This window comes from Zonotrichia albicollis, chromosome 1, assembly GCF_047830755.1.
Source record: "Zonotrichia albicollis isolate bZonAlb1 chromosome 1, bZonAlb1.hap1, whole genome shotgun sequence".
NCBI classification, from domain to species: domain Eukaryota; kingdom Metazoa; phylum Chordata; class Aves; order Passeriformes; family Passerellidae; genus Zonotrichia; species Zonotrichia albicollis.
The window spans coordinates 143,584,385-143,610,413 of record NC_133819.1 but is presented as its reverse complement, the minus strand read 5'-3'; the positions used below and the strand labels follow the sequence as shown (position 1 = coordinate 143,610,413).

The window sequence follows — 26,029 nt, the reverse complement described above, 5'->3', positions numbered from 1 at the left end:
AACAAAGAACATTTTAATTTCACTTCCTGGGTTCAAACTATAATTAACTTTGAATTAAATTACTATTATAATTGCTCACATCAGTCTCCATGCAGGATAATCAGAAAACAAAGATTTCAGCAGCCACTGACAGTGATAGATGTGATTCACCAAGAAAAATGTGGGAAAGCTCTAGCAGAAGTAGGGATAAAACCCAAGCACCAATGCAACATCTAGAATTTTCATCTTTTCTTCAGCTCAACACCACCTCCTTCCTAGCACTTTTTCAACAAGTCTCTTCCTCATATGTCTACATGATCTCAAGACTTTCCAAGCACTCATTCTGAGTGCTTCCTTCTCTTGGTTTTTTTCTTAAATATGTCTCCTCTATGTTTCTTCCACCTTGCTAAGGTTTGGATTTGATTCTGCTACAGTGCTCAGGTTTAGCAAAAGGCAGACAAAGTGAGGTTTGGCAAAGAAGTAACTTGCAAAAGGAAGCACTAAGCAATCCTTGCCAGAGATGCCATCACCACATTCAACAATTTCCTGTCACCTGCAAAAGAAACAAAATAGCCAAGGTTCTATTTCCCTAAAGGAGAAGAAAAGAAAGGTGGGAATAATGTGACTTTAGAAGTTAGTTTTGCCTTCCTTGTTCTCTAGTTTGATCTACAATACACTGTAATTGATTTTATCTAGAGAAGTCTGGGGATTTCAGAAAATTTACCCCGGCTTTTACAGTCCCAAAGAAACCAAATGCTTGAAAAGCTGAGAGAGTGGTCATTCCACTACCACCATCCCTGCTAAGGCAGAGAGCAGAGTAGAAGTGAGGGAGCAGGCACAACTGCTGAAATGAAGCACCATGAGACAGTACAGGAAAACTAAACCTGCAGGAACCAAGAGCCATGACCCAAGAAGCAAGAACAGGAGGACACAATAAATCAAACTACAATGCCAACTACAACTTTGCTTGAGCATTGTGCTCATTAGGTAAATTCAGTATAACACCTGTCTGTAGGGTGCAGCCATGCCCTGCTCACATAAGCCACTTCCTCAGATAGCATGCACAGCAAAACAAATGTGCACTGGGTCTTACATGCAGAAAAGAGACTGCAAAGCCAATGACTTCACAGTTAGGTTGTTACATATATGGGAAATGCCAATTCTTTATTGTTCAAAGGGTATAAAAAGGAGCACCTGGCACACTGAAGACATGTTAGCTTTAAGGATTCACCACCTAGAACCTGTTCTCTGCACAGACATGAAATAAAATCAAGCATCTTGACTCTGTGTGTGGATTGTCTTCCTGCACAATGGGTGAAAGAATCCCTATTTAGAACAACACAATATGCTGGCATTCCGGCCACTTGAGAACTTTGTCAGAGTAGGGAACACTTGAGCCTGGGTTCCAATCATTTGGGTCCATTTCAAGAGTATAAAAAAAATCTCCAAGAGGTACTGCAGCTACATCAGTCTTTCATTGTTACATAAAAAATAAGAGTGCTGTCTGGACTTTGTATAGTAAGGACCTGAATATTGGCTCGGTTTTTTTAAAAATACCCATTAAAAATGAAAGAAGAAGCAGCAACAGAAGTCCAGTCATTACACAGGTACAAGAAAATCCAGTGGCACAGGGAGTTTCCACAGACAAAGGATTTCCCACAGCCTATTGTTGGAAACACTGTGATTCAACTGCTCACTTCTTGCTCAACAGGCTGCTGATTCAACCAGAAGAGGATGCTGGTATGTCTCACCTTCTGCATTCCACCTACTGCAGACTAAATCAACAAAAAAACTGGCTTTGAGAAAACATGTGACTATATCTCATGCTAGTTTCAAGTTATTTACATCACAATCCTTTGGTTGTACAACCTCACCTTTTCGTCAATGCCATTTAAAAATACACATAATAAAATAATATATCAGGAATTTTAACTGCTACTGTCTCTTATCTTGCTAAATTCCAGTTGGACATTTCACTAGAAACAGCTGGTTAGAAGGAGAAACACAGACTATAAAATACTTTCAGATTCACTGCTGTATGAGGAAATTACAGACCAGAAAAATCATCAACATACAAACTTATAAAAGAATCAGATAAAATGTGTTTTACAGCTGGAGACAAATCCTGTCTACGAAGAACAGTCTGCTTGTGAAAATTAATGACCTGGTTCAACTCCCCAGAGAAAGCCCTCAGGTAAGGAATTCAGCTGGAAGCAGGCAGCAAGTCAGTGGAGGCTATTTTAAACCCAAGCTATTCTACAGCTACTTCCAGGTGCAGCCCTAAATTCAGCAACAGTATCTGTTTCCCAGAAGAAGATTTTAAGCTGTCTCTGACAGGTAACTGGAGATGAGCAGAGCAGCTCCAGAGGCATGGCATGCAGCTAGCCTCCAAAATAAAGCATGAGCTGTTATTTTTCAGAGAACAGATTGTTCTACAGCACAAGTTATATGCATTTCTTTCTCATATTCACAGAGGCTTCTGGATGCTGGCAGGGGAAAGGACAACCAATTCCCTAGAGTGAAGTAGGAAGCAGAGACAGGAGAAGTGTGGCCAGAGGCTAACAGATTAGCCATTACCAAATTTATAATCCATGTAGACTCTAGAACATGTTAAATATCTTGGAGCTGTATTTTTAGCACCTTAGGACTGAAATAACAGGAAATGAGCTTGTTTTAATGACACAAAGAAGCTGTATTAGAAAAAAAAAAAAAAAGAGGGGGAAAGGGAAACTAACCCTTCCAGGTATATTTTTTTTGCATACCAGCACAGCTATATACACAACAAATACTGCTGAATTCAATCCTAAAATTCACAAATGTATCACTGCTCTGCCAAAACCAACAAAAATACCTTCACTTCAGTGAAGCAGTTGCACCTGTGCTTCACTTAAAATATCATGAGTGATGCATCTGAAGTAAACAGGACTTGAGTGTTTTGTTGGTGAAGGCACAGATTTGCTCTTTATAGTCCTAAACTTGAAAAAATGCTGATAAATGGAAATAATGGAAAAAATTTTACAGTCATTGTTTCAAATTACTTGAAATTCCTATTAGAACAATAACAAATAAATTATCAATTGGCTTATAATCAAAATATAAACCACCTGTGTTTTGCTCAAGTCTGGATATATATCATTAGTCTCTAACAATGAGGACTGTGTTACAATTTGCCAGGAAAGCTCTAAAAATCATGAATAGTCCAAATAAAAGGAAAAAGTTCTGAACCATCCAACATAAATTAGGATTTATGCAATTATGGTGACATCTGAAGTGAAATGTATATTTAAAAACTACATGGGGAACAGTGCTTGTATCTACTGCTGTCCAACACTTGTTGATGTAGACATAGTTTTGAATGCCTTTTGTATGTTTAATTATATGAATGAAGATTTTTCAGTTAAGCATCTGATCAGATGATTTAAAAAAAAATAAAGGAAAATCTAGGGGGAAATGCATTGCTTTGCTCTTCTTGTACTGCTTTTAAAAGAACAAAAAGCAAAAAAATAGCAGGGTGCCTTTAACTGAAAAGCTCCACTACCTTTAACATTTTGAAACACGGACTTCCCACCTTGAAGGGAAATCAGGGATGCGCTTCTGCATGTTCTAGAGAAACGCACAGGAAACCGACAGCGAGAAGGGAGCTGAGTTCTCCCTGCACCGACGTGCCCTGAAACTGAGGCTCGGCCGCGCTGGACCCGGACCTGCACCGGACCCGGACCTGCCCCTTCCCGAGCCGGCTCTGCCGCGGAGCCGCCGCGCGCTCCCGCCGGGCCGGGAACGCGCCGAGCCCCGGACGGGAACGCGCCGAGCCCTGGTCCGGCAGAGCGCGGGCGCGGCGCCCCCTGGCGGCCTCTGGCAGCGCTGCCGCCCCGCTCGGAGTTTGTCTGTCCTTTGTCCGTCCTTTGTCCAGGGGCGGAGCGAGGCCCTGGTTCATAGAGCGAGCAACCCGCCAGCTGACCCTGTACACTCAGCAGCCAGGCCAGGTGGCAGGACGGCAGTGGGAAGCAGATTTAAAGCCTCGGTTCTCTGCAGCGACAGCAAGTGACTCAGTTTGTTCCTCAATTCAACTGCCACACTCACATCTTCCACAATACAGAGGTGGCATCACCTGAGAGTGGGGTGTCTTAGCTACACTGTCCTCAATCCTTCCCAAAGCATCACCCATATTCCCAACGCTGTGGGTTTGGTGGTGTGAAGTTAAAAACTCTTATTCCTAGCTTCCTACAGGGTGGCAAAGTTAAGAGTATTGGCAACTTCAATATTTTATACCTGCTGAAGAGCTGTCTTTGCAGTTCTGTATTGTTTAAATGTAACATTTGTGTCTTTTGAAAGATAATATTTAAAAAGGGTATGTTTTAATCACTTAATGAAAAGAGATAATTTACCTGATTTATGATCTCTTCAAATGCTGTTATATAATGATTAAGTTCTCTGTCCATTCTAGCATATTCTAACATGACTTTTTCCATATTGTTAATATCTTCTTCATCATCTGCAAAATAAAATACGTGGAACATTATTTTCAGGCAGCATTTTTTCTTCAGAGATGTTTTATTTATAAGCATTCATGCTGTGAATATCTAATGCATTTGTAAGTCTCAGCAGGTGTTTTCAAGTTACTCAAACATACATTTTTTTTCTCATTTTGCAACTGTAATCTTTGACATTTCTTGGGTAACTTGAACAAACAGCTTACTCAGAAAGACACTTCCCTGGTTTCATGTGAACAAGAGAGAGTATGTGTAATTTCATCTACCAACACCTAGTCATTAGGCAATCAGGATATTTTCTGCAAAAGTTGTATTTCATGACTCATCACATTGCCTCAGAAACAGTCAGAAGAAACTCAAATGCCCTTGCAGTACAGTATAGTTCACAGCTATAATTAGACCTCTTATCCCCAATAAACACAGCTACAGGAAAATCAAAACAAAGCTAGCATTTTATAACACAGGAAATAATGGAAGAATGGATAGCATTTGTGATTCAAGCAGTAAAATCCTAATTACCAGGGAAAATCAATTAACACAGGTCATGTGATTAGTAATTCATATCTACTTTTATTCTCTTCTGCACGCCTCCTAATTCCACTCCTTTCATCCTACACCTCTGCTTTCCCATCCTCACGCTGCTGTGCATCTGCTTAGATAAGGGCCCTGTGTAGATGCCACAAGGCTGAACAGCCACAGCTCTTTACTCCTGACACAGCTGCATTTACCACACCAAACGCTGCCAACTGCAGGAGGACAGCCAGCCACAAGCCCTGGATCCATGCAGGAAATCAGGGAGCTAGGAAACCTATGTTTCCACTTCTGCTATTCCCATTTATTCCTATCCTGCAGTTTCCAGGTATAGAGAAAGCAGCTGGAAGCAGCTAGGCTCTGTGAAAGAGCCCCAAAGTCTGCCATGCAGCATCAGGGGTTGTCATTTGATGGAAGATTCTTTAAAAGCACTTAAATAGCCAATCTGTGCTGCTTTTAGGAAGAAAATTGTAGTACAGCTTTTCAAATTACTTTTTTTTTTGTGAAGAAAGGAAAATTTTCATCTGATCTGGCAAGCTGGCACATTGCTTAAGTTGCTAACTATATTATTATGTTAGAACATAACCTATCTCTGCAGAAAGCTGACATGATTGTATATGGCCATCAGTTTGGGAGCAAAAACTGAAACACATCACTTAGAGACAGAAATATCACACCATATTGAAACAGTGATGGATCAAGGAGACAAAGGAAAAGTGCTAAGATATATTTACACCAAAGAAGTTACATAATCAGCTATGCTATTTTGTGAATATGACAATTACAGTAGTGACATTTCCCTTAATTATATATAGGCTTGGTACGTATCCGTTTTTCATTAAGTAGATGAATGGATATTGCAGACAGAATCCTGGCATTCCTGCGATTTTCTACTGAATAATCAGCATTTCCCTCTCCTCTTTCCCTTTCCTCCCACCCAGTTTCCATGTCCTATCTGGTAACTATGATCACACTATTTTTCCTTCCTGCTAGGAAGCATATGAAGTGCCTCCTTCAAGGCTGACACAAAGGACACTCCATGAATCACAGGAAAGGTTTGTGTAGCAAATAACTGTCATTCTCCTCCCATGGCCAAAATGAATCATGTTCAAAGAAACTACACTGGCCTAAATGTTTTAAATTTTTTTTAGGGGAAAAGAAGTGCATTGTTAAATGCCAAGAGAATTGTACAAACATGTCTTTCCTAATAGTATAAAAATAACTTCAGGTGAAAAGTAATAACGTTGCATGCAACTTGAGAGATGGGTTAAAATAAAGCTCAAAGAGGTGGAACACATTTCAGCAAGAGGGACATTTTCTCCAAATACATCCTGCTCTACATTCTTCCAGTACTGACCATTCCACCCATCCACCAGCCTGATTTAAGTCTCAATACTGTTCCCTGCTGTTTCCCTGATGTTCCTTCACACACATTAGACACGTCCTGGGAAATTGCTGAACATGTCACTAACACACAATCATATCCTGCCCTTGGAGGCAGTATGGACATACAGACAGATCTGAAGGACTGTGTACATGTCAGTTGGTGTCCATACCCTATTTCTGCTCATTGACAGATACTACAGTCCATTTTCTGTCTGAGGTTCAATCCATAGGGTGCTGAGAGCTAAGAGTAAATCTCCTTTGCTGTACCCAGCCACTTACTTCCCCATCTCTTAAACAAGATATAAAAGAAAATTTACAAGTTATTCTGTTTGCCTTTTAAAAACTCATTGTTCTACATTACACACAGAACAACCTCCTCTGCTTCCCCTTCCCCTGAAGAGCCAAGAGCATTTCTTCCCCTCCTCAGTAGGGAGCAGATGAAGGGCAGAACTTGGGTGCACATGATAAGAAACTGTGGGTGACTGTATGAAGGTGTAAAGTTTTACAGCTCACCAAGGCAGGGATCCCAGCACCTTCAAGGTTCCTTTACAACAGACTCCACCACAGGTTAATCAGAACACACCATCTAACCTGACCTTACTAAGGAACAAGAAATTAGAAAAGACTTTTCTCTCCTCAACACCATCCCACAACTCATTCTCACAAATCCCACCAACTACTAGGATTTAGCAGCACTACAGTATCAAAAATAATTAAGATGTAATAATTGCATCAGGCTTTTCAAATATTCTAAAGGCATTGTCTGTTATTCACTCTGCAAGCCCTGCTGCTGCTTTTGTTTCATATGTGAGGGTGACAGTGCAGATCCATGTAAAGGCACTGACCACTGATCCATGCAAGGCACTGACTCTCTTCCAGCAGACCATGGGAACACTGACTGCTCAATACTCTCCAGCCAGACTCCAGCTACAAAGCCAGACAACTCTCAAAAGTACTCAAACCTTGCACTCTGCAGACCAACAACCTAGCTTAACACCAAAATCAAACACTTTGTAAGTACTGGATGAGTGCCTTTTATTATCTAATCAAAAGTTATCCTAATCTTATTTCTAATTCATATCTAAGGAATGCATTCCAAACTGTCTGCATATGCTTTTAGCTACTGGCACAAAATACCATTGAAGTGCATACTGTAGTCTCCTTGTTATCTAGGCTAAATATGTTGAGTTTAGTAAGCATTTCTTCACAAGTCATTTCCCTCACCACTCAGAGATTACACATTTTGCAATATTACATTTTTTACTCACAGAAAGCCCAGTTCAAGGCCATAATTTCATATTCAAAGGCCCGTGTGCATCATGTTAAAATTAGCTGGCTGAATATGCAGTTTGCAGTTATGAATTCCAGCTCATACAACTTTATGATCTCTTATTATAATGGAAACAGGGATATTATTCTGAAAAGTCTCCCTAAATATTAAAGAACAAAATTGCATCAAGTGACTAGCAAGTGTCCAATTTCTCACTTCTGAAGAGACCAATCATGCTTAGGTGCCTTAATGCTGATTTAAAGCATAATCAGTCAGGAGTAACTTATGTTTCATGAACTCCCAGTGTTAAAACAGAAGTTGCAACAACAGAGTCCAGTCAGCACTGATTTAATACATCCTGTAGTAACATTCATCTAAAATTTATCCAAAACTTGCATCTCCTAACTTCTGAGTTCATATTTACTTTAGTTTCCTGTATATATCCACAAGTTAGCAGAATTTCTGAAGATTTTTCACAACTACCTCTTTCTGTGCAAAAGTTACCACATCAGTATTTGTTATTTAGGGTATTACAGCTGTGCTGCAGCCAGTACACACCAATCTAAATGAGCATTTGCTTTCACTGCAGACTATCTTAAACACAAAATAGCCTGGAATACCATGAAATTACAGGAAGGCTCCAAACTTACAAATACAAATGTACTTTAAATGAATGTTTAAGCACACACAATGTGGATTAAGATGAATGCATACATACTTTCATATCTATTATTTGCTAACAAAAGTCAAAATTTCAATTTAAAGAAAGTTGGACATGTCAGTTCTACCTCTGGCACAACATATTGTTTTGAAATTCAAGGCTACATGGTGATTTTCCCATGATTCAAGGCAGAAGAGCAATGGTATACCATTGCCTGGAAATTTTGACTGTAGATTTCAGACTTTTAAAACCTATCACTTGAGCCAATAGCAACAGTGGTAGTAGACAGTTGTCTTCATGTGCCCCAGCAGCAGATAAAATACACACTTTGCCAGCAGGTTTCAAGTTACTGCTGACAGCAGAGAAACACAAGCTCTCTGACTCCCTGATTTAGTTCCATCTTTTGGAGGAAAAAATACAGTCCAAATTCAAGATAAAACTAAGTATTTTTGCTGTCATTTTTATCAAGTCCTCATTTACAGATCCAAAAGTGCTCTATGCACCCCCAGTTCTACTGGGTCTACTCAAAATTGTTGATAATTCAAGTTGGACAGCAGATCTTGAAAAAACTCTTAACCAACCCACAGTCTTTAACAACAGATTGAGAATACACTTGGAGAAGACTCAAGCCTATGTAGGAGAGCACTGTCTCATCTCCCCCCTCCATCTACACAGGAGAGAAGTTTGCCACAGCACTCCAGACTATACAGGCCAAGAGGAACTGAAGCAGGAGACTGATTGCTTCTGCAGCACTGAGGGTATATGGTAACTTTTTCACCTGCAGATACGTGGACAGCTCCTCAGAAAAGTTTCATCAAAGATTTCTTTCAAAATCTCATTTCCCTGACCTGCGATGTACTTTGATCATTAGGCTGCAGAAAGAGTAGCTTACAGAAAATTCTAAACAGAAATACAGAGAATTCTAAACTAAAGGAAATGAGAAGCCATACAAAGGAACGGCAAAAAACTGGAGAAAATAAAATTCATCTCCCAAATGCAGGTTTCTTAACATACAGAAATGGTTGAAAGTATAATACCCAAAAAATCTCCATGGAACTGTCTGGATAGGGCACTAACCACTGCAATCCATAAGAGAAGAAAACTTACTGCTGATAAGAGGAGCAACAACCATACAGGGAATGGCAATTGGTGGAGTAAAGGGGAATGTGGGGCAGTAATTGCAAAATTTCCCTCCATGCAATAGTCAGAAGCTACTTACTGCTGAAGCTAGTCAAAATCTCCAACTTGTCAGGAAATGCCTTAACTAAGCTTCAGAGTATTTGAAGAGTATTTCCCTCAGTGTCCCCTAACAAAGCCACTCTTTCTGCACAGAAAGTTCTCACACACACAGAGACTGAGCATGCATGATTTGAGAGACCAATACCTCCACCTACATACAAGACTCACAAAATAAAAGGACATGAGTGACAGAAAGAGAAACCTACACTAGATTGGTGGGCTGGCTTGAGCAGGGGATTGGGCAAGATGACCTCCAGAGGTCCGTTCCAAACTCAGCCATTCTGGGTTTCCATTACACTCTTCAATATTCGACAGCCTCATTTCTAAGGCATTTTTCTGGAAGATGGTTTAAGTGAGCTCCTCTCAAGGAAAGAAGGAATTGGAATGTGAGTTTCCAGTATTCTACCAAAGAAAAAAATCAAAGTAGGAGGAGCAAAATTGAGAGGAGAGTGTGAGGCAGGACTAGCAGTACTTGTAAAGAAAAGACTAGCACAGAGAACAAGAGCACAGGTAGCACCAGAACTATCACTTCTGAGTGATTTTCAGAGTTTCATCTTATTTTCTATTGGGCTTCTGTTAAGAAACTCCAAATTAAACTGCAATACTTTAATTTAGGTCAAGCATCTTCCCGTTCCTGAGTAAAGTCATCTGAGGTTGTATTTCAGAAAAGAAAGGGCTGTGCTTTTTAGTCTGGATTTAAACATTTGCTTTATCCACCAAGTAATGGGGAAAAAAATCTTCAATTATCTGTTTCTCTTTGCTTAGGTTTTTAGTTTTTTTTTAAAGTCAGTTGAGCCAAGAATATGTCTGTTAGATTACAAACTATGCCTGATGAAAAAACCCTTGTCTTGTACTACAAACCATTTCCCTGTAGGCTATGACTGTTTGAAATAGGAACAGTCAGTGGCCCAGGAGACTCCTACCAAGCCCATGGAAAAGAAACCCAAGTACATTACATTGTAGAGAACCAGAAATTCAACAGAAACGGACCATGCATGGTCTGAACATCCAGCTTGAAACATCTCAGTTGCCGAGTGCCCAGTTTGAAACATCTCAGGGGGCCAATATTTCCAGTGAGTGGGTGTTGCACACATTCTGAAAGCAGTCATTTCAGAGTGGGCACAGGGAAACTGAGGCACTTGGCACTACTAACCACTTTTGAAATTGACTGTATTATTTTATAATAATCACAACACTTTTCCTCAACCTGAAACTCCCTTAAACTCTACTGCCAGTAGAACAAGGCCAACAGTGCTTTTGAAAGCAATTTCCTTACAGTACTTTTTTTTCTCCAGACTATCAGGGGAAGGCTGGTATAAAGGTATAAAGATCCCAGTTTAGGCATAAGAGCAGTAGCAATGATCTATCTAACCAGGTATATCAACCATGGTACCCATACAGACTGCATGTAAAGAATGGCATTATCTCTGAACACCAAATGGCACTATGCTGAGCTAATGAAATAAACAGGTTCTCACACAGAATTTGATGTAGCAAAACACTCCCAACATGTGCTGACTTGCTTTGCTGTATAAAATCCAAAGTAAAATATTATTCAACAAATGGAGATGGTTCAATTTAGGCTGAGACATACAAGTAATACAAAGACACAAACTAAACTCTCATAGAAGTAAACATTTGCTATGAACCAGAAAAATAGTTTTATAGATGTCTACATATTTTTTGCTATTGTAAGATCTATACGTGATGCCACATGCAGCACCAAGATATGAAGACAGGTAGTATGCACACAATTTTCCCAAACAAAAATGGCATTTTGCTTGACTAAACACTAAGGCCTGTACCATTCCCAGACTATTTCCCACCCTTCTGACAAGAGACCAGCCCTTGACCAGCATCTCTTTTCTCCTTACTAAATTCCAAGGTCATGGTGAGGATAATCTTTATTTTACCAATAAATGCCTACTTCATTTTGCAGAAAGACCAATTTAAAGTTAACAAAGACAATATAACTAGTAAGCAGAAGCACTGAAAGGAGGATAAAGCATTTACAATATGCAATACTTTTGAGAAACAACTCAAACTCTGCACTATCATAATTCAACTGGCATTACTGTGATATCCATCCAGAATTACAGTTCTCTCTTCAGCAAATGACTAAATCAGTATTCCTCAACACTAGCACAACACAAGCCCAAGAAGAACAGAAACACAAGTTATGTTGACAGACAAGCAGCAAGAAAACACCAACGCTGAGGTTGACATACATTTTCTTTGGCAACAAAGTGAGTTTCACAGGTCATTTCCCCAGGCACTCATCCCTGATGTTGCTTTTACGTTCCTGCTCTGCTGCCCATCAGGCAGGATAATACAGTCTTTCATAGGGTCACATTATACATTGGATTAATGAAACAATTTAAGCTAAAAATAGCAATCTGTCCTCCAAACCCAAACCCATGCCATTCCAGTAATGGAATCTGAAGTGAGGATATTCAAACAGTACAATTAAGGGAGTAGCAAATTGTAGTACCGTGGAGCTGGGAGAGGGAAACTTCATAAATCAACTTGTTTGCCAAGAAAAAGGTAAAAGAACCCCACCTGTGTATTTTCAATGTGAGCAAAAGGCATACATTATCTTCTCAAAGAAATCTGACCAATCTCTCATAAAGTAAATAAAAAACCTCTCCCAAGTTTTCCTAAATATATTTACAATGTATGTAAAATACATAGTTATAAATACACACACACTCACATATCTCTTCCCAGTAGATTCTAACATATGACGAAACTAAGGCTGAAAACAACAATTACAACAAATTTTAATGGGAAAGAATTTTCTATGACTAACAAAATATTTCTTGCCTCTGGAAGCATGGACACGTCTTGCATCACACAATAGAGCCTGGTTCAGTGCCCCGAGCTGCTGCTGACCTTGCCTTCTCCAGAATGAGAGATGTGAGGGCTGGGAATATTTAAAAATAAGAGGTTTAGTGCTGTCCTTCTTCTACCCATTTTGTCCTCTCAGAACTTGATAAGATAACATTGGAATTTGGGAAAAATTTTCTTGAAATATTTTCCCCTAAAAGGAACACCAAAATATTTGTTAAGGCCTTGTAATTGCTATTACTTGATCTCTCAGAATACTTTGTAAAACCAGTGTTTAAAATTAAGAATTTCATTTCAAGACTTTTAATGGGTCTTTACCGTTCTATAAAAGACTCACAGGCTGCTTTATGTATGATTTCCCCTGGAAATGAATTAACAAAATACTATTTTTATTATTCCAACAAGTTCAAGTCCTAATTTCTAACTTGCTAGATCTTTTTTAAGCACAATTTCTTCTGCATTACTCAAGATCTCTACTGGCACATTATTAATTCTACAGAGATAATCCACGCAGTTTTTATTTACAAATCAACTGTATTAATGCTTTTTCTTGCCAAACCCCAATTCTTCTCATATTTTAAACTGCACTGACAGGTGAAAAACAAATATTTTAGTGTGAAGTGCAAGTCTGTCTCTAATAAAAGGCATGATTGTTATGAGCCAGCAGTAAATAATACCATTAGGTTCCTCTCAAGAAAAACATTGCTTCTGTTAATGAACCAGTTATATTTCTCATCTTAGAGAAGCTCATTCAAGGAGTACCTTCATTAAAGTAATGCAGTAATTACTTAGAATTTCCTCTATTTAGGGGAAATGGGAAATGGGAAGCCATCATCAGTGTAATGCTTCAGTAAATGTTGCTGTCTTGGTTCTGGGCTTAAGCCACCCTAGCTTCTGAGTCTGGTGCAGCTACATCTGAGCTGAAATCCAATTGCAGGGACTGAGCTTGTGGCACTACAGGAAACAGGAGCCAGACGTGCATCAGCAGCGTGGAGGCCAGACACAGCACCGTGACCTGGGGCCAGAGCAGGGCACAGTCACCTCCCAAAGTGGCCAAGGGCTGTATCGTGCACAGGTCTCATTTCAGACCCTCACTGCACATGGGTCAGTCCTGCTGCTGTGCCCAAAGTGCTCAGCAAAGCCAGGTGACCACTGAAGTGCCCAGCAAAGCCCAGGGACCTGCTCTCTCTGCAGTGCAGTCAAAGCCCCACGAGCAGGCTGCAGCGTGCACCAGCCCTAGTACAGGGGAAAGCAATAGAACACACATCAAACAGGAAGGTAAAACCAAGATAATCCCCTCACTCCATCACTGTCTTACTTCAGCACAGTTCAGTGGTCATAGCTACATTCACACACATAAAAATCCCACAGAATCCAAGCTAAGCTTCCACAACCAACTGCAACAGCTTCATGCAGACACCAACGAACACTCATCAAGCACTTAAATGTCAGCATTACCAACCCAAAATGAAACAGATGGGGGAGGAAAAATGCCAAAATATGTCTGATTTTTCAATGCCCAGTATTTTGATTAGATGCTTAAAAACTTTTTTTTTTTCTCTGAACCCACACAGCCTCCGAATCTAAATTTTGATATTTCTGCTTCTACAACCCTTGGCATTCCTGACTTCAGAATTTAGAGAAGGTTATCGGCAGCCCCAGACAGAGCATGGCTGCTCTTTTGCTAACCAGCTGGGGCATTGGCTGTGCTGCAGCTGAGCAGCAAGCTCAGAGTGGGAAAACAATCCAGTTTTATAGGCAGCTTTTGAGACAAATCTGGCGGGCAGCAACTCCAGATTTTGCACCACTGTGAACAAAGCAGTGAAGTCTCTTAAAACAGAGCTGACACTGGTCCATACACATAAATGAATAAACAAAAGACAATTCAGATTCATTATATACAGCTGACAAAAGAAAGGTTGGTGTTTTAAAATCAGAAACACTGATCTATAATATTCTCAGAAATGTGAAGGTTACTTGAAATTGATATGAGTATCATCTCCAAAGTTAATTTCTGCAAATGCAGATACTTTCATGTGCCTTGGACATTTTCCATTTTCTGCTGAAGAGAAGTGACAGACAGAAAACAATCAAGGTTAAACTAAAGGAATCTAGAAAAGTAGTGTCTCATGCAAGCAAAGGTCAGGTGATGTTCCCCAAGCAAACATCCAATTCATTATGAATCACATAGTGATGCAGCACTTGAAGTGCTAACCATGCCACAGTACTAAAGCTACTGCTTTCAGAGCCCATAATTCCTCAAAATGACTGGAAAAAACCCCAAAACCCTGACACAAAAAAACCCAACCCACATAATCCTCTTACACAGACAAGGCAAAGGCAAAGACTGCACACAAACTTTAAGTGTAATGAAAACCAGCATTTCTTTCTGCCTCTAGCAGGCTTCCTTTGCATAAAACCTCTTCTGTGAATTGGCAGATCTCTTTTTGGCATGGATTGCTGGTATGTGGCATTCATTCTGCTGCCTGAATGCTGGTAAGTGACAGAGCTTAATCTTTCCATTGCTGAAATTTCACTTCCCACAAAATTCATATTAAAAAATTGTCATATTACAAGGAGTTGCTACTTTCTTATCATGTGGGAAATGCGTATCTCTGTGTAAAAAAAAAAAAAAGCAATGCAAGGCTGTATTGCCTAGGTCTCTTATACAGACAAAAATATTTATGATTTTGAGAAGAAACAGGAATTGTTTGATGGCTTACAGTACACCACAGATTATGATCTCTCAGTGTGTTTTTTATATAATGCTGTTATCTTTGTCCATAGTAGGCAAGAAGGAGCTTTGAGGGGCCTCATGGGTTCTCAAAGGGTAGTTTTCAAAAAAACAGGAATATAAATTGAAACTGAATGTGGAAATGTTCTGTAACCAGATAAGAAGTAAAAGGTTGCCTCTGTTTCAGCTTAACCAGAACTGGTAAACTATGACATAGCTATTAGTCATTGTGTTATTAAAATAAATTAAATTCAGAACCATAGGACTATGCTTGAGATTTTTGTGGCTAGCATGCACTATTTGAGAGAATTTTCTCTCCTTTACACTAATATGTTTTTGAATTTTGTTCTATTTAAAATCTGTTTTTTTCTAGAAAAGTGATTGGGCCAAGTCTGTACATGAAACTATTCAGCAGAGAAGACTTGATTACCTTGAGATATCAGGTCAGACTACACACCTCTAACAAAGCATGGATAAAATCTAAAAATATCAAAGAAAATATAGAATTTGAATGAGTTATGGCATACCATTCTCTCAAAAACAGCTGTGAATTAGATCCACACCCACAAGTAATAAACTTCAAAAAATGAAGTCTTGTGAAAATGTCACATTAATCTACCCATGCAGTAAATGTCTACTCACCCACTGCTTACTAAGATGATTAGTAAGGAAATCACAAGTTAAACTTTATTCATTTGAAGAAAAATAGGAAAGAGGTTGCAAGGTTGATTTAACTCAGAAGATATTATTGTCACTTGACATTTACATGCAATGTATAATTCCATTCCCACTTACAGTCTGGGGAAAGCCTGTTAAAATTACTTCCTTAATGTGTGAACACTTCTTTGAATTGTTCTCTTCATCTGCCACCTTCTCCTTAAGCCAGCTGCCTCCTTTTGTTAAGTCTTTTTTAATAGGAAATTCATTATATGTAATTTAGGGAGCACTTTGAGATTGTCACCTTCTGTTGAGCGCTACTGCAGATGCATGTTTCAGAAGCACTCTATAGTATCTGTTGATAATGTCAAAAAGGCAAAAGGTTCACACACACATATGCAAAACAGCTTTAGCATGGCACTAACCAGAATGATCACATCTATCCCCTCACTCTCATCCACATGGACCAGTCCTCCTTCCATTTATATGCCAGACTACTCTTCCCCTTTGTAAAAGCTAACACCTTTGTGGCAACTACAGAAGTTGCTTGCATGGAAACACTATTAAGAAGGCATTCAATTAAGTTTTGTCATCTAAAGACTGATCAGCACACTGTCCTGCTTAACCCTGTTGAAGAAGCTTTCCTATTTCTTACTTCTCCTTGTCCTTCATGACATATTTCTTTACCACTTACTCCTCTTCCCTTCTATTCCTTCTCATCCAGCTCCCCCATTCCCACTTTTTTCTCCTGAGCATTTGCTAGCTGACTTTTGATTCTTTCTCTATGTCCAAGTGCTATCTTCCCAGTGATCACCATCTTTGGGGGTCACCTCTCACTTTCTTTCTCCCTTCCTTTCATGTAATAGCAGCTCAAACAGACTCATAGCTATTGGGGTTTTTTATTGGCATAAAGGTCCATTAGCAAGGACAAAAACCCCAAGCTGAAACAACAATTAAGAAAAAGAGCATAAGTTCCCCAGTCATTAGAGGGAACTGCAGTTTGGGAACTCACCAAACACAAACACTGCCTGAGGGTGGCTGGGCAGCCTGAGTGACAGCAGTGACTTGCTGACCACGTGCCCTACACACCAGGTTTGCTGTATGATGCTCATCAGTAATGGCAGACCCTTGTTCAATGCCTAAGAGGAGTACAGGGATTGTTCTGGCTTTTAGGTTTTTTTAAGAAGGGGCTGGCTGTATGCTGACAATTTGGCAGATGCATCCCTATCTTTAACAGCACATAGTGTATAATTCAGGCAAAGACTAAATCCTGTTAATTGCATTGTCCTTCAATAAGCTCTCTCAGTATTTCAAAGAACAACACAAATTACTCATGCCTGGAAAGTGGGTCTTACACCAAGACTGACTAAAACAGCTCAACTTGTGAAGTTGAAAATGCTAAAGGTGACTTGTTCATGATCTACCACTAACATCTTGAAGATTTCTGAACACATTGGGCTCTTTGATTATCAGATAGAAATGTAAGATCCAGTGCCTGAAAACTGCAACACAAAAGAAAACACAAGGTCGAACAGTTTATTCAGAGATAGGATGGATTCTTCAGCCTACCTCTTGCAGAACTGTGAGTTTCACTGTAAATTTTCTTTCTGTAAGCAGTTCTAGTAGCACATTTTTGAATCAGTGTAAAATTTTCTCTCTTCACATAGTATTAATCCCACTAATAATCCCCAGACTACCCTCCTGCAGACATGGTTGTGTCTCACTCATAAGCTTCATCTCAATGCAAATCTTCATTTAGTACCCTGTGTGTATTTTAGTGGTTCAAACCATTTCATATCACCTGTAATTGTGATCACACCAACAGTTGTGACAATTCCTGTTTGTCAATTCACTAAAAGCCAAGGATGATATCTTTGCTGGTCTGTTGTCTTCTGCTGCCTCTTATTTCCCCTGTACACATATTTTTCCTGGCTACCTATCTCCTACTTTTTCCAATCACCTACCACCACTACAGACAACTGACATTATTTTTAGACTCTTGTAACATAATTTCCCCAGGCACAGATATCATAAGCTAAACCAGAAGTGAATATCTACACAGGAGTTTGAGATATTCATACATCCTCACAAAACATTCCTGACACCTTTTTTTACAGACGGCAAATTCATGTTTTGTGAACTCCAGTGACTTCCTCAAGGCCATAGTGTGATGCCAGTTTGAAAGCACAGTTAGTCTCAGCCTTGAGGACTCAGAAAAATTGGACTCAAGAGTACCTCAGTTATTTTGTCTCATTCATATAATGTGTTCCTTGTTCTTCTTCAGAGAAAATGGTAAACAAAATGAGAAGGGGAACAAAATAATCTATGAAAATTATAATTAAAAGTATTTTAAATCTCCAATTCAGACCACCAACCCCTGCCTATCCTCCAAAGGATGGCATTTTTCATAGGTTTCAGTGTCAGTAAGGAACACAAAAGTCTTACACACAATTCTAATTGAAAAAGCAAACATTCCTCTTTAAATTCCTGGAATTTAATCAGTACATATTACAATATTCATTCTTCACTGGAGCATCAGGGCTGTATAGCATTGGTATAAATTTCACAAAACATGTCATAATACCTGGATTTGAGTCAGAGGGTTTTTTTTTAACTGAAAGTACTAAAAACCTCTAGTAATTAAGTCTATGTTCACTTACAAAGTTTGTGAGTATCAAAAAAAAACAAGGTAAAAATTAATAACAAGGTCCTGAATCCTTGAAGAGACAAAGAGACAGGAAAAGAAAGGAAAATTAAAATTTTGAAAAGTGTCCTATGTCTATTCATAATGCTCTGGTGTTCTGGATGAAGTTTCAGAATGATCACATCTACATAAGGGCTCCTTTCATGTTTTGACCAAACACTAAGAACATGTCAGCACAATGCTCACTTTCTACCCAGATAATCTTTTCCTAGTGGAAAGAATCAAGAAAAGAAATACAATTGCTTTATATTCCCAATCTTTCTGAATGCTACCAACCCCAAATTTTTTTCTGCTTTTGTGGGTTCCTCCTCCTTCCCTAATTTTTATGCACACAATTAGATCACTGAAAGATAAATTCTGATCTATTTAAATTGATAAAAATTAAAGCCTTCAGAATGGGTTCTTCAAAGCCCACACTACTTTCTATATATACTGTATGCCTCTGCATTTAAGCAGGAGTTAGTAGTATTTTCTTCTTGCCACATTTCTGTAGCAGAAATATGATGATAAGAAAATGACAGATTTATATACTACAGAGAATATTTTCATACAGTAAATTACTCAGATAAAATATTCCTCTTTGGCTTTTGTTCAAAAAGGTTGATTTATCTTTGTGCTAAAGAGCCCACACAGGACCTCTGCAGTACTTCACAGTATTTCTAAGCTGCAGCAGACCATCAGCATCATTCTGCTCTGATCTCATGCATAGCAGAGGCCAAAGAACCTCACCCGGCAATTTCAAGCCTATAACTCACGGCCGTAAGCTCACTCATTCTCTCAAGGTTAACATCACTAGTGCACAGAGGGTCTCCAAAAAGGTCTGCACAGCATTTAAATCCCACTTATGATCTATTCTGAAGACTACTGAGATTTTATGAGGTGTAGGACAGAGAAATTTATAGTAACTATGGGTACATGAGGTAACTCACCAGGTGGCTGCAAATCTCTCTGACTCACAATGACCTTTGGGGGAGAAAACTACCCACTGCCTTAGAAAGACACATAAAAAAATGGAATAAATATTCACACATACATATGCATGTATTTGACACCAGACACTATGTAAATACCACCTACCAAAAGCTGTGAAATAAAACTGTGCAGTTTTTATCTGAGCACTCGTAGGAGTTCTGACAAAATTCAGGTCTGTCCAGCTCTGACCTTCTGCTCAGGTGCACACTGTCAGTACATATCCATGAGAACACACTAAGGACAGTTATTCTGTCCAGTTATTCAGCTAAGCTTTAAATCAAGCCTGGATTTCAGTCTGGTTCATACTCTCTAGATCAACCACAACATAGCAGCTTCATGCAAGAATAAATGTATAAATTTATTGCAATGATCTGTATTGATCTGATAATACAAATTCTCTTTCTATTCATCTGAATCCTCCATTTATATTCTATTGTCACTAAATGCAAGAGCATGCAGCAACACCTCCAGATCCATCCTAGGAGTGAGTTCCAGAGTGCCACAGCAGGTGAAGCAAAAAGCAAAGCTTCTGCTGCCACCTAAAGGGTTTCTCTGTCCTTGGAACTTCTGAAGCTGAGGAACAAAAATACTTGGATACACCCAGCTTAATGAGCACCCAAACTGAAAAAGAGCTATCAGAACAAAAGCATGCTGCTTAAGACAATAATACAGATGCTTAATATAGCTTATTACAGCTTAATTTAGCTGCTTTTCCCTCACTGCACTGTGCTCTTCTTGCAGTCAAAATTACAGCTAGGAAATAGTAACAACACTACATATTTGTTTCTTCCCACTTTGTAAAATTACAGACTACAGTCAGAGTGGGTTTGGATAAATATAAAAGAACAAAAATCTTTCATTACAAGTCATATTTTTCCAGATTTTGAAACAAGGCACATTTCCAAATTCTCCTTTTTTGGACTGCTTTGAAGAGCAGCTTCCAGAGCCAACCAGTGCCTTCCAGCAACAGGCTCATCAGTGCTGGATATAAACATTGCAAGTAAAGAGAGGTAAAAAAAAAAATAATCCAACTCTCCCTTCTCAAAATTTTTATATTGACTGCAGAGCATAGTGCAAAAAAATGTAACTTTTTTGTTTTCAGAAAAGCATTTCACAAGAACTCAACCAGTCTTTCTTGCTTCAAAGAATAAAATTACTTGAATAAGAAATACTCCAAGTGTACATACTCCACATACTTATCTACTTTCAAAAACCATATCTTTCTCAATGTTAGTTGAAAGGTTAAATATCTGTAAAACAATACAAGAAGCATAGCACAATAGAAGCATAAGTTAGGATTAAAAGCATATCTTCTCTAAAATAATTAATCTTAAGAAAGGGATTTGAAGGAAAACAAAATTAGTCTTTTTGAGAAAGGAATATGGAACATTTTCTTTCCCATACCACAAAATACAAGCTTACTTTGGGCACCAGGAAAAGAACTTCCCAAGAAAGATATAATTTTGGTGCCTACACTGAGTTTCTGCACGTCACCAGTCAACACCACAGACACTGGTGTAGCAACAAAGCAGATCAGTGAACAAACAGCTTCTGGCAGAGAAAAAACTGGGGTTAGAATAAAACTTTCTCTGTGAACAGCATGGTATCATGAGGGAATCCTTGCAGTTTCACAGGAAGCATCGAGCAGAGTCTAACACAGAAGGATGAACTTCATGCATCATTGGCCTCTCTTCATTTTCTGCCTTCGCATAACTAGAAAACATTTCTGTATGGTGTCAGTGAAAAGCCATTTATCTCCAGGATGGACTTTGACATTCTACACTTATATTCCAACATGATAACAGAAAAAGAAAATCTACGTTTAGGTTCTCCACTAAGAAAAAACCTGTATTCTTACAGTGCATATAAAACTGTTTGCTTTCTTCTCACAAGAACCTTCACAGATACATGGACCTAAGAGTGAAAACCAAGATCTGATTTCTCATGAAGTGTCCCTGCAGCACAGACCACAGCTTTGACCATTACAGGGCCACTGTGAGCTAGAGACTTGACCAAATCACCCTCTGTATGTGACAGAAGGCAGGATGTGCAAGAAAACATCTTATGGCTTATCTTGCCTTGACAAGAACAGGGCAGCAAGGCAGAGTTTATCCTGCTTATTTCCTCAGTCAGAGGACCTTCATGCTCACTCCTCTTACTCAAGCAAGTCACAAAGTGCCATCCCAGCCTATCTGCTACAGCCTGTTCTCAGGACAAGTACCTCAGGTTTGGATTATTTTTATGAAGCACAATGATCTCTAATACCATGGAAACTAAGAGACCATAAACATTTCAGAAGCACAGGTGTCAGCAGGTTGATTTCTGGATCCCAGAACAATTACACTGTAATCATTTCATGCACAAGAACCTTATCAATGTCAAGATTCATGTTATGGTATGATACTGCAGGAATCCTGCCTTTGAATTTCCAAGGAAAAATAGCCTTTGAATTTCCAAGGAAAAACAGGCTAGGAAAAAAAGAAGGAACAAAGAAAACAAATTAACCAAATAATTTGATAATCAAGCACATCTACAGAGTCCATTTTCATACTGGAGTTTATACCATTCCAATAGAAGTTTTAGATCAATGACAGAGAAACTTGCATAGAAAGGGCCCCTCTCTCAGGGATGAACAAACTTAGAATGTTCAACTCTGACTGTTTTAGGCTGCTGCAATGGATTTAGAAAGTCACTCCAAAGAATAGTGGATATTCTATATCAACTCATCCAACTGTCTATCAAAAGGCTGGCAATAATTTCATAAAACAAGGTTAACTGCCACATCTGAATGCTCCATGCTTCTTCTGATGTCACAACCCTCAGCAACATTTAGAGCTGTTCTTGTTAAAACCATTCTAAGTGAGCAGTGATATAAGTAAAAGTAATGTGGATAATCTCACAGGGTTAGAAGATCCTACATTATCAACTACTGTTTAATTAGTACTGAACAGGCATGATGACACTAGATCTCAATCAACTGGAGATGAGAAAACAGCCAGAAAAGGAGGACATTGAACATATGAGATGCAGAGCTGCACACTGCATGAAGAAAAGTGCAGAGGCAGCCCTGGGACAGGGAATCAGACAAATGGAGTAAGCAGACAGAATTGAGGTAAACTCTGCTGGCAGAAGGAGCAGGTTATGTAATAACCAGACAAGAAAGAAAAGCCAGAGCTGTAACTCTAACTTTATCTAGGGAACATGCCAAGAATTGTATCACTGACATTTTTAGGACCCCTGGGCCTGTTCTGTACACAGCAGTGAGCAGAAAAACCCTTCAAAGGATGGTAAGAAAACAGGAGGAATTCTCAAGCAGATCCTGATAGTGCTACAGGAAGATCACTGCTCTGTAATACAGATGGCAAACAGCCATGGGCAGCAGCTGACCATGACATTTCAGCAAGTTTTTGAAGAAAAGGTAGCTCTTTCTTTTGATCCTTAAGATTAGAATTCACCTGCAATAACTGCTTCCCAAAAACAGCTATTCCACATTTTATGGCCTCTACACTTCACACTGGGGAAGTGATGTGTGATTGAAACAATGTCCCCAACATCAAGGCAGCATCTTGCTTTCTACAGAAAACCCATTCAGCTAATTAGACAAAACCCTAACTGTTCATTCTTAATGCTTTTCAAAAGTTTAATGCTAAGAAATTCTTATCTTGCCTGTAGTTAGGATACTCTCCAGACCTCCAAGTTATTTCCCATTTGTACTGGACAATCCTCCCAGCTTGGACTCCAACCAGACAAAAGTAACACCCCATCTACAGAGCAGCTGTTGGACTGGAAGCATGGAGATTATCACGAGTTAAGATTTCTTCATTCAAATATCCACAGCTCTCCATACTTTACAATCCCATATTCTTGAGAAAGTTCTGTTGAAGAGTCACCTGAAACTACCATCCTCCGCAAGCTGATCAAATTTACACCCAACAATTTTGAGCAAAGCTGGGAATGGATGTCTGTCATGGATATGACAGATTTGTCCTGGGCCAGCATATTCTTACCATAATCAGCAGATCAGTCAACATGAAATTGCAGGTTTCGCTAATTCCAAAAACACAGAATAAACCTTATGGTTCAAGTATTTGACATCGATGTCCATCCATAAAAATCCAAGAGATTTTTAAGTCTACAGAACTATTCCAAGTAGGTAAGTAAAGCAAGTTCAACCAAGAGGGTTTAAATTAGCAGTGCCAACAGCTGTTCCTCATTCCTGCACAGGAATGAGCTTAAATTGCCTTACAACCTTCCCAATAGGAATGCAACAGGGGCTTTACTGAAAAGTGTGATTAACAAAAAAACTTTTAATTTTTGTATAAATAATTAATTTCTGTGGTCTTGGGGATGAAAGAATTCAGTACATTCGATGTATTTCTATGCATTGCTTACGACAAAGTAGGAGATGGTGACTGCTAAAGCAGAGGGAAATGGAACTGGTTACACGAGGTTTACGTCAAAGGGGATCCCCAGGTGACTGTTCAGACAAGCTTTCCATTTCCTCTTCCTGCTAGAAATGGCATGTCAATTATCTCTGACAGCAGTATGGATAAAAAGGTGAAAGGAGAGAGAACCATCACACCAGACAATGAGAAAGCCATCAATCTTGATTGTACGTAATCCTTGGCTTAGCTGAGTGCAAGATTTATAATGAACAGCAGAGCTTTTCTTTCAGGAGATTCTTGTTCCCCACTCTTTATTGAAACTATCAGGGGTTTGGAGCTTTAAAGTTTTTTTATTTTTCCCTAGTGAAAACATTAACACAGATCCAAGATAGGGAAATGGGTCAGCTAATGTTTGTCCTTGAAAAGTAGCTTTGCAGTGCTCCTTTCATTGTGAAATAGCAATGACAAGACTGTGGGCAGTAATTAGAGATGTAAAGTACCCCACTTTGGAAATGTCCAAACTGAAGCTCCCTAAAAAAGGCCTGATTTACAGGAGAGACAGCATCTAAAAACCTGCATCCCCTAATGGGTGTCTCAAGCTTTGTATTCAAGATCTTTAGCATTATTTTAATACATTTTGCCCTGAATGTCAAATAAAACACACACAGAGAAGCAGTATGATAATGAAAACTCTTTTTATTCAGCCACTTGAGGGGCCTTCTCCATCTCAATCAGTAACTTTAAAGTTTCTACAAAGCTGTAGGGTAACAATCACTGGAACACAATTAGTCTTGGCTGTCACAAAAGCAAGGACAATGTTTGTCTGGTATTTATGTTTTCACTGAATTTATCATTTAAATGAAATTTTTCATTTAAGTGAAATGATTGTAATGAAAACACCCTGGCCAGGCCAGAAGAGCTATAATAACGATTGATATTAATAGTAACTAAGTCAAAATACACAGGTCTGGGACTCATCTGCCCCAGATGATTCAGAATGCAATACAAGAGAGAATATACTTACTGGAACTTTCCACAAGGTCAAGGGCAACCTGAGTAGCCACATCCATCCCAGAGTTGATGTAGGACTGGCAGTTTTTCAAAGAAGAAAGAGCTGAATCAATTGCATTGAACGAGACTCTTGGACCATCTGACATCTTGAAAGTGTTAGTCTAGAAACAACAGAGAGAACAAATTAAAAGCAGTTTGCACACAAAGAATTTGGGAGAGAAAACATAAGTTCTAATAGATAGCTAAACATAAAGCAGTGTCAACAGAATCACTGAAGCATTAGGGAGCAGGGATGAAAACTCAGCTCCCAAGATACCAGTAATCCCAGTCAAAGTGCAGTTCATCACAGGTTTTCAATTCAGTATTAAACAAAACTACACCACTAAAAGCAACTGGCATTTTCCTCTGCTCATTTCTACCACTAAACCACAGTGAAGTTCAAACTCCACAATTACATCTGCTTTAAAACTACTGCTCTATTTCAGATGCAAGAGAAGATCCAAAAAAGCCCACACGCCCAAAAACTTGTCTGGGTTATCTAGGCATGTAATCAATTAGCCTAGGAAGAAATATGGTTTCTCCCATTCGATTTAGTGTCACCAGCAGCTGGCCCTTGGAAAAAATCTAACAAAGAGTCACTCTACTAAGAATGTACTTGAGGGTAAAACATCTAGCATCATTTTTAAATAAAAGCCCACCTATAAAATGCTGCCTACTTCTGCCAAATATGTTACAAGCTTTTGGTACCCATCTTCCATTAGCACAAAATAAAGTCACCCAGGTACCATTGCTCATCTTCTTTACCACCCCCTGGCTCTGCAATACACACCTGCAGCCTACACCCTTAGGGGGATTAGCTGCTCTGTCATTAGAACCTTTAAGTGTTTTTGCTTATGTTGTTCCTATCCACACTGCTCACATCCACTGGTTTCTTCTCAAAAATTCTTAATTTCTGCTCTTCCTTCTTCATGCTTTGCCATAACCCACTCAGTCACATAGCTACTGTGACAAACATGAACCTGGTGTGAAGAATTTGATACTTCAAGTTGCAGATCAGAAAAATTCTGCTTCAGCTTTAGTTACACCAAAAAAAAAAAAAACAAAAACAGACGCAGCAAAGCAGAACTCTTAGACAGAACTACTGCATTAGTTCATGTAAAGAA

At 39.1% G+C, this 26,029-nt stretch overlaps 1 protein-coding gene across 2 annotated transcripts in view; it reads right to left on the bottom strand.

The window, feature by feature from the left end:
• NSMCE2 (NSE2 (MMS21) homolog, SMC5-SMC6 complex SUMO ligase) overlaps positions 1-26,029 on the bottom strand; it is a 132,203-nt gene that overhangs the window by 103,442 nt on the left and 2,732 nt on the right. The window contains exons 2-4 of one of the 2 annotated variants that reach the window (XM_074556920.1): positions 24,880-25,027; positions 12,380-12,479; positions 4,365-4,471 (exon numbers count right to left, since the gene is read on the bottom strand). In XM_074556920.1, coding sequence (XP_074413021.1) covers positions 4,365-4,471; positions 12,380-12,479; positions 24,880-24,921 — 249 coding nt within the window. In that variant the 5' untranslated portion in view covers positions 24,922-25,027. The remainder of the gene's footprint in view (positions 1-4,364; positions 4,472-12,379; positions 12,480-24,879; positions 25,028-26,029) is intronic. The other variant, XM_005479591.4, reaches the window with a different exon arrangement.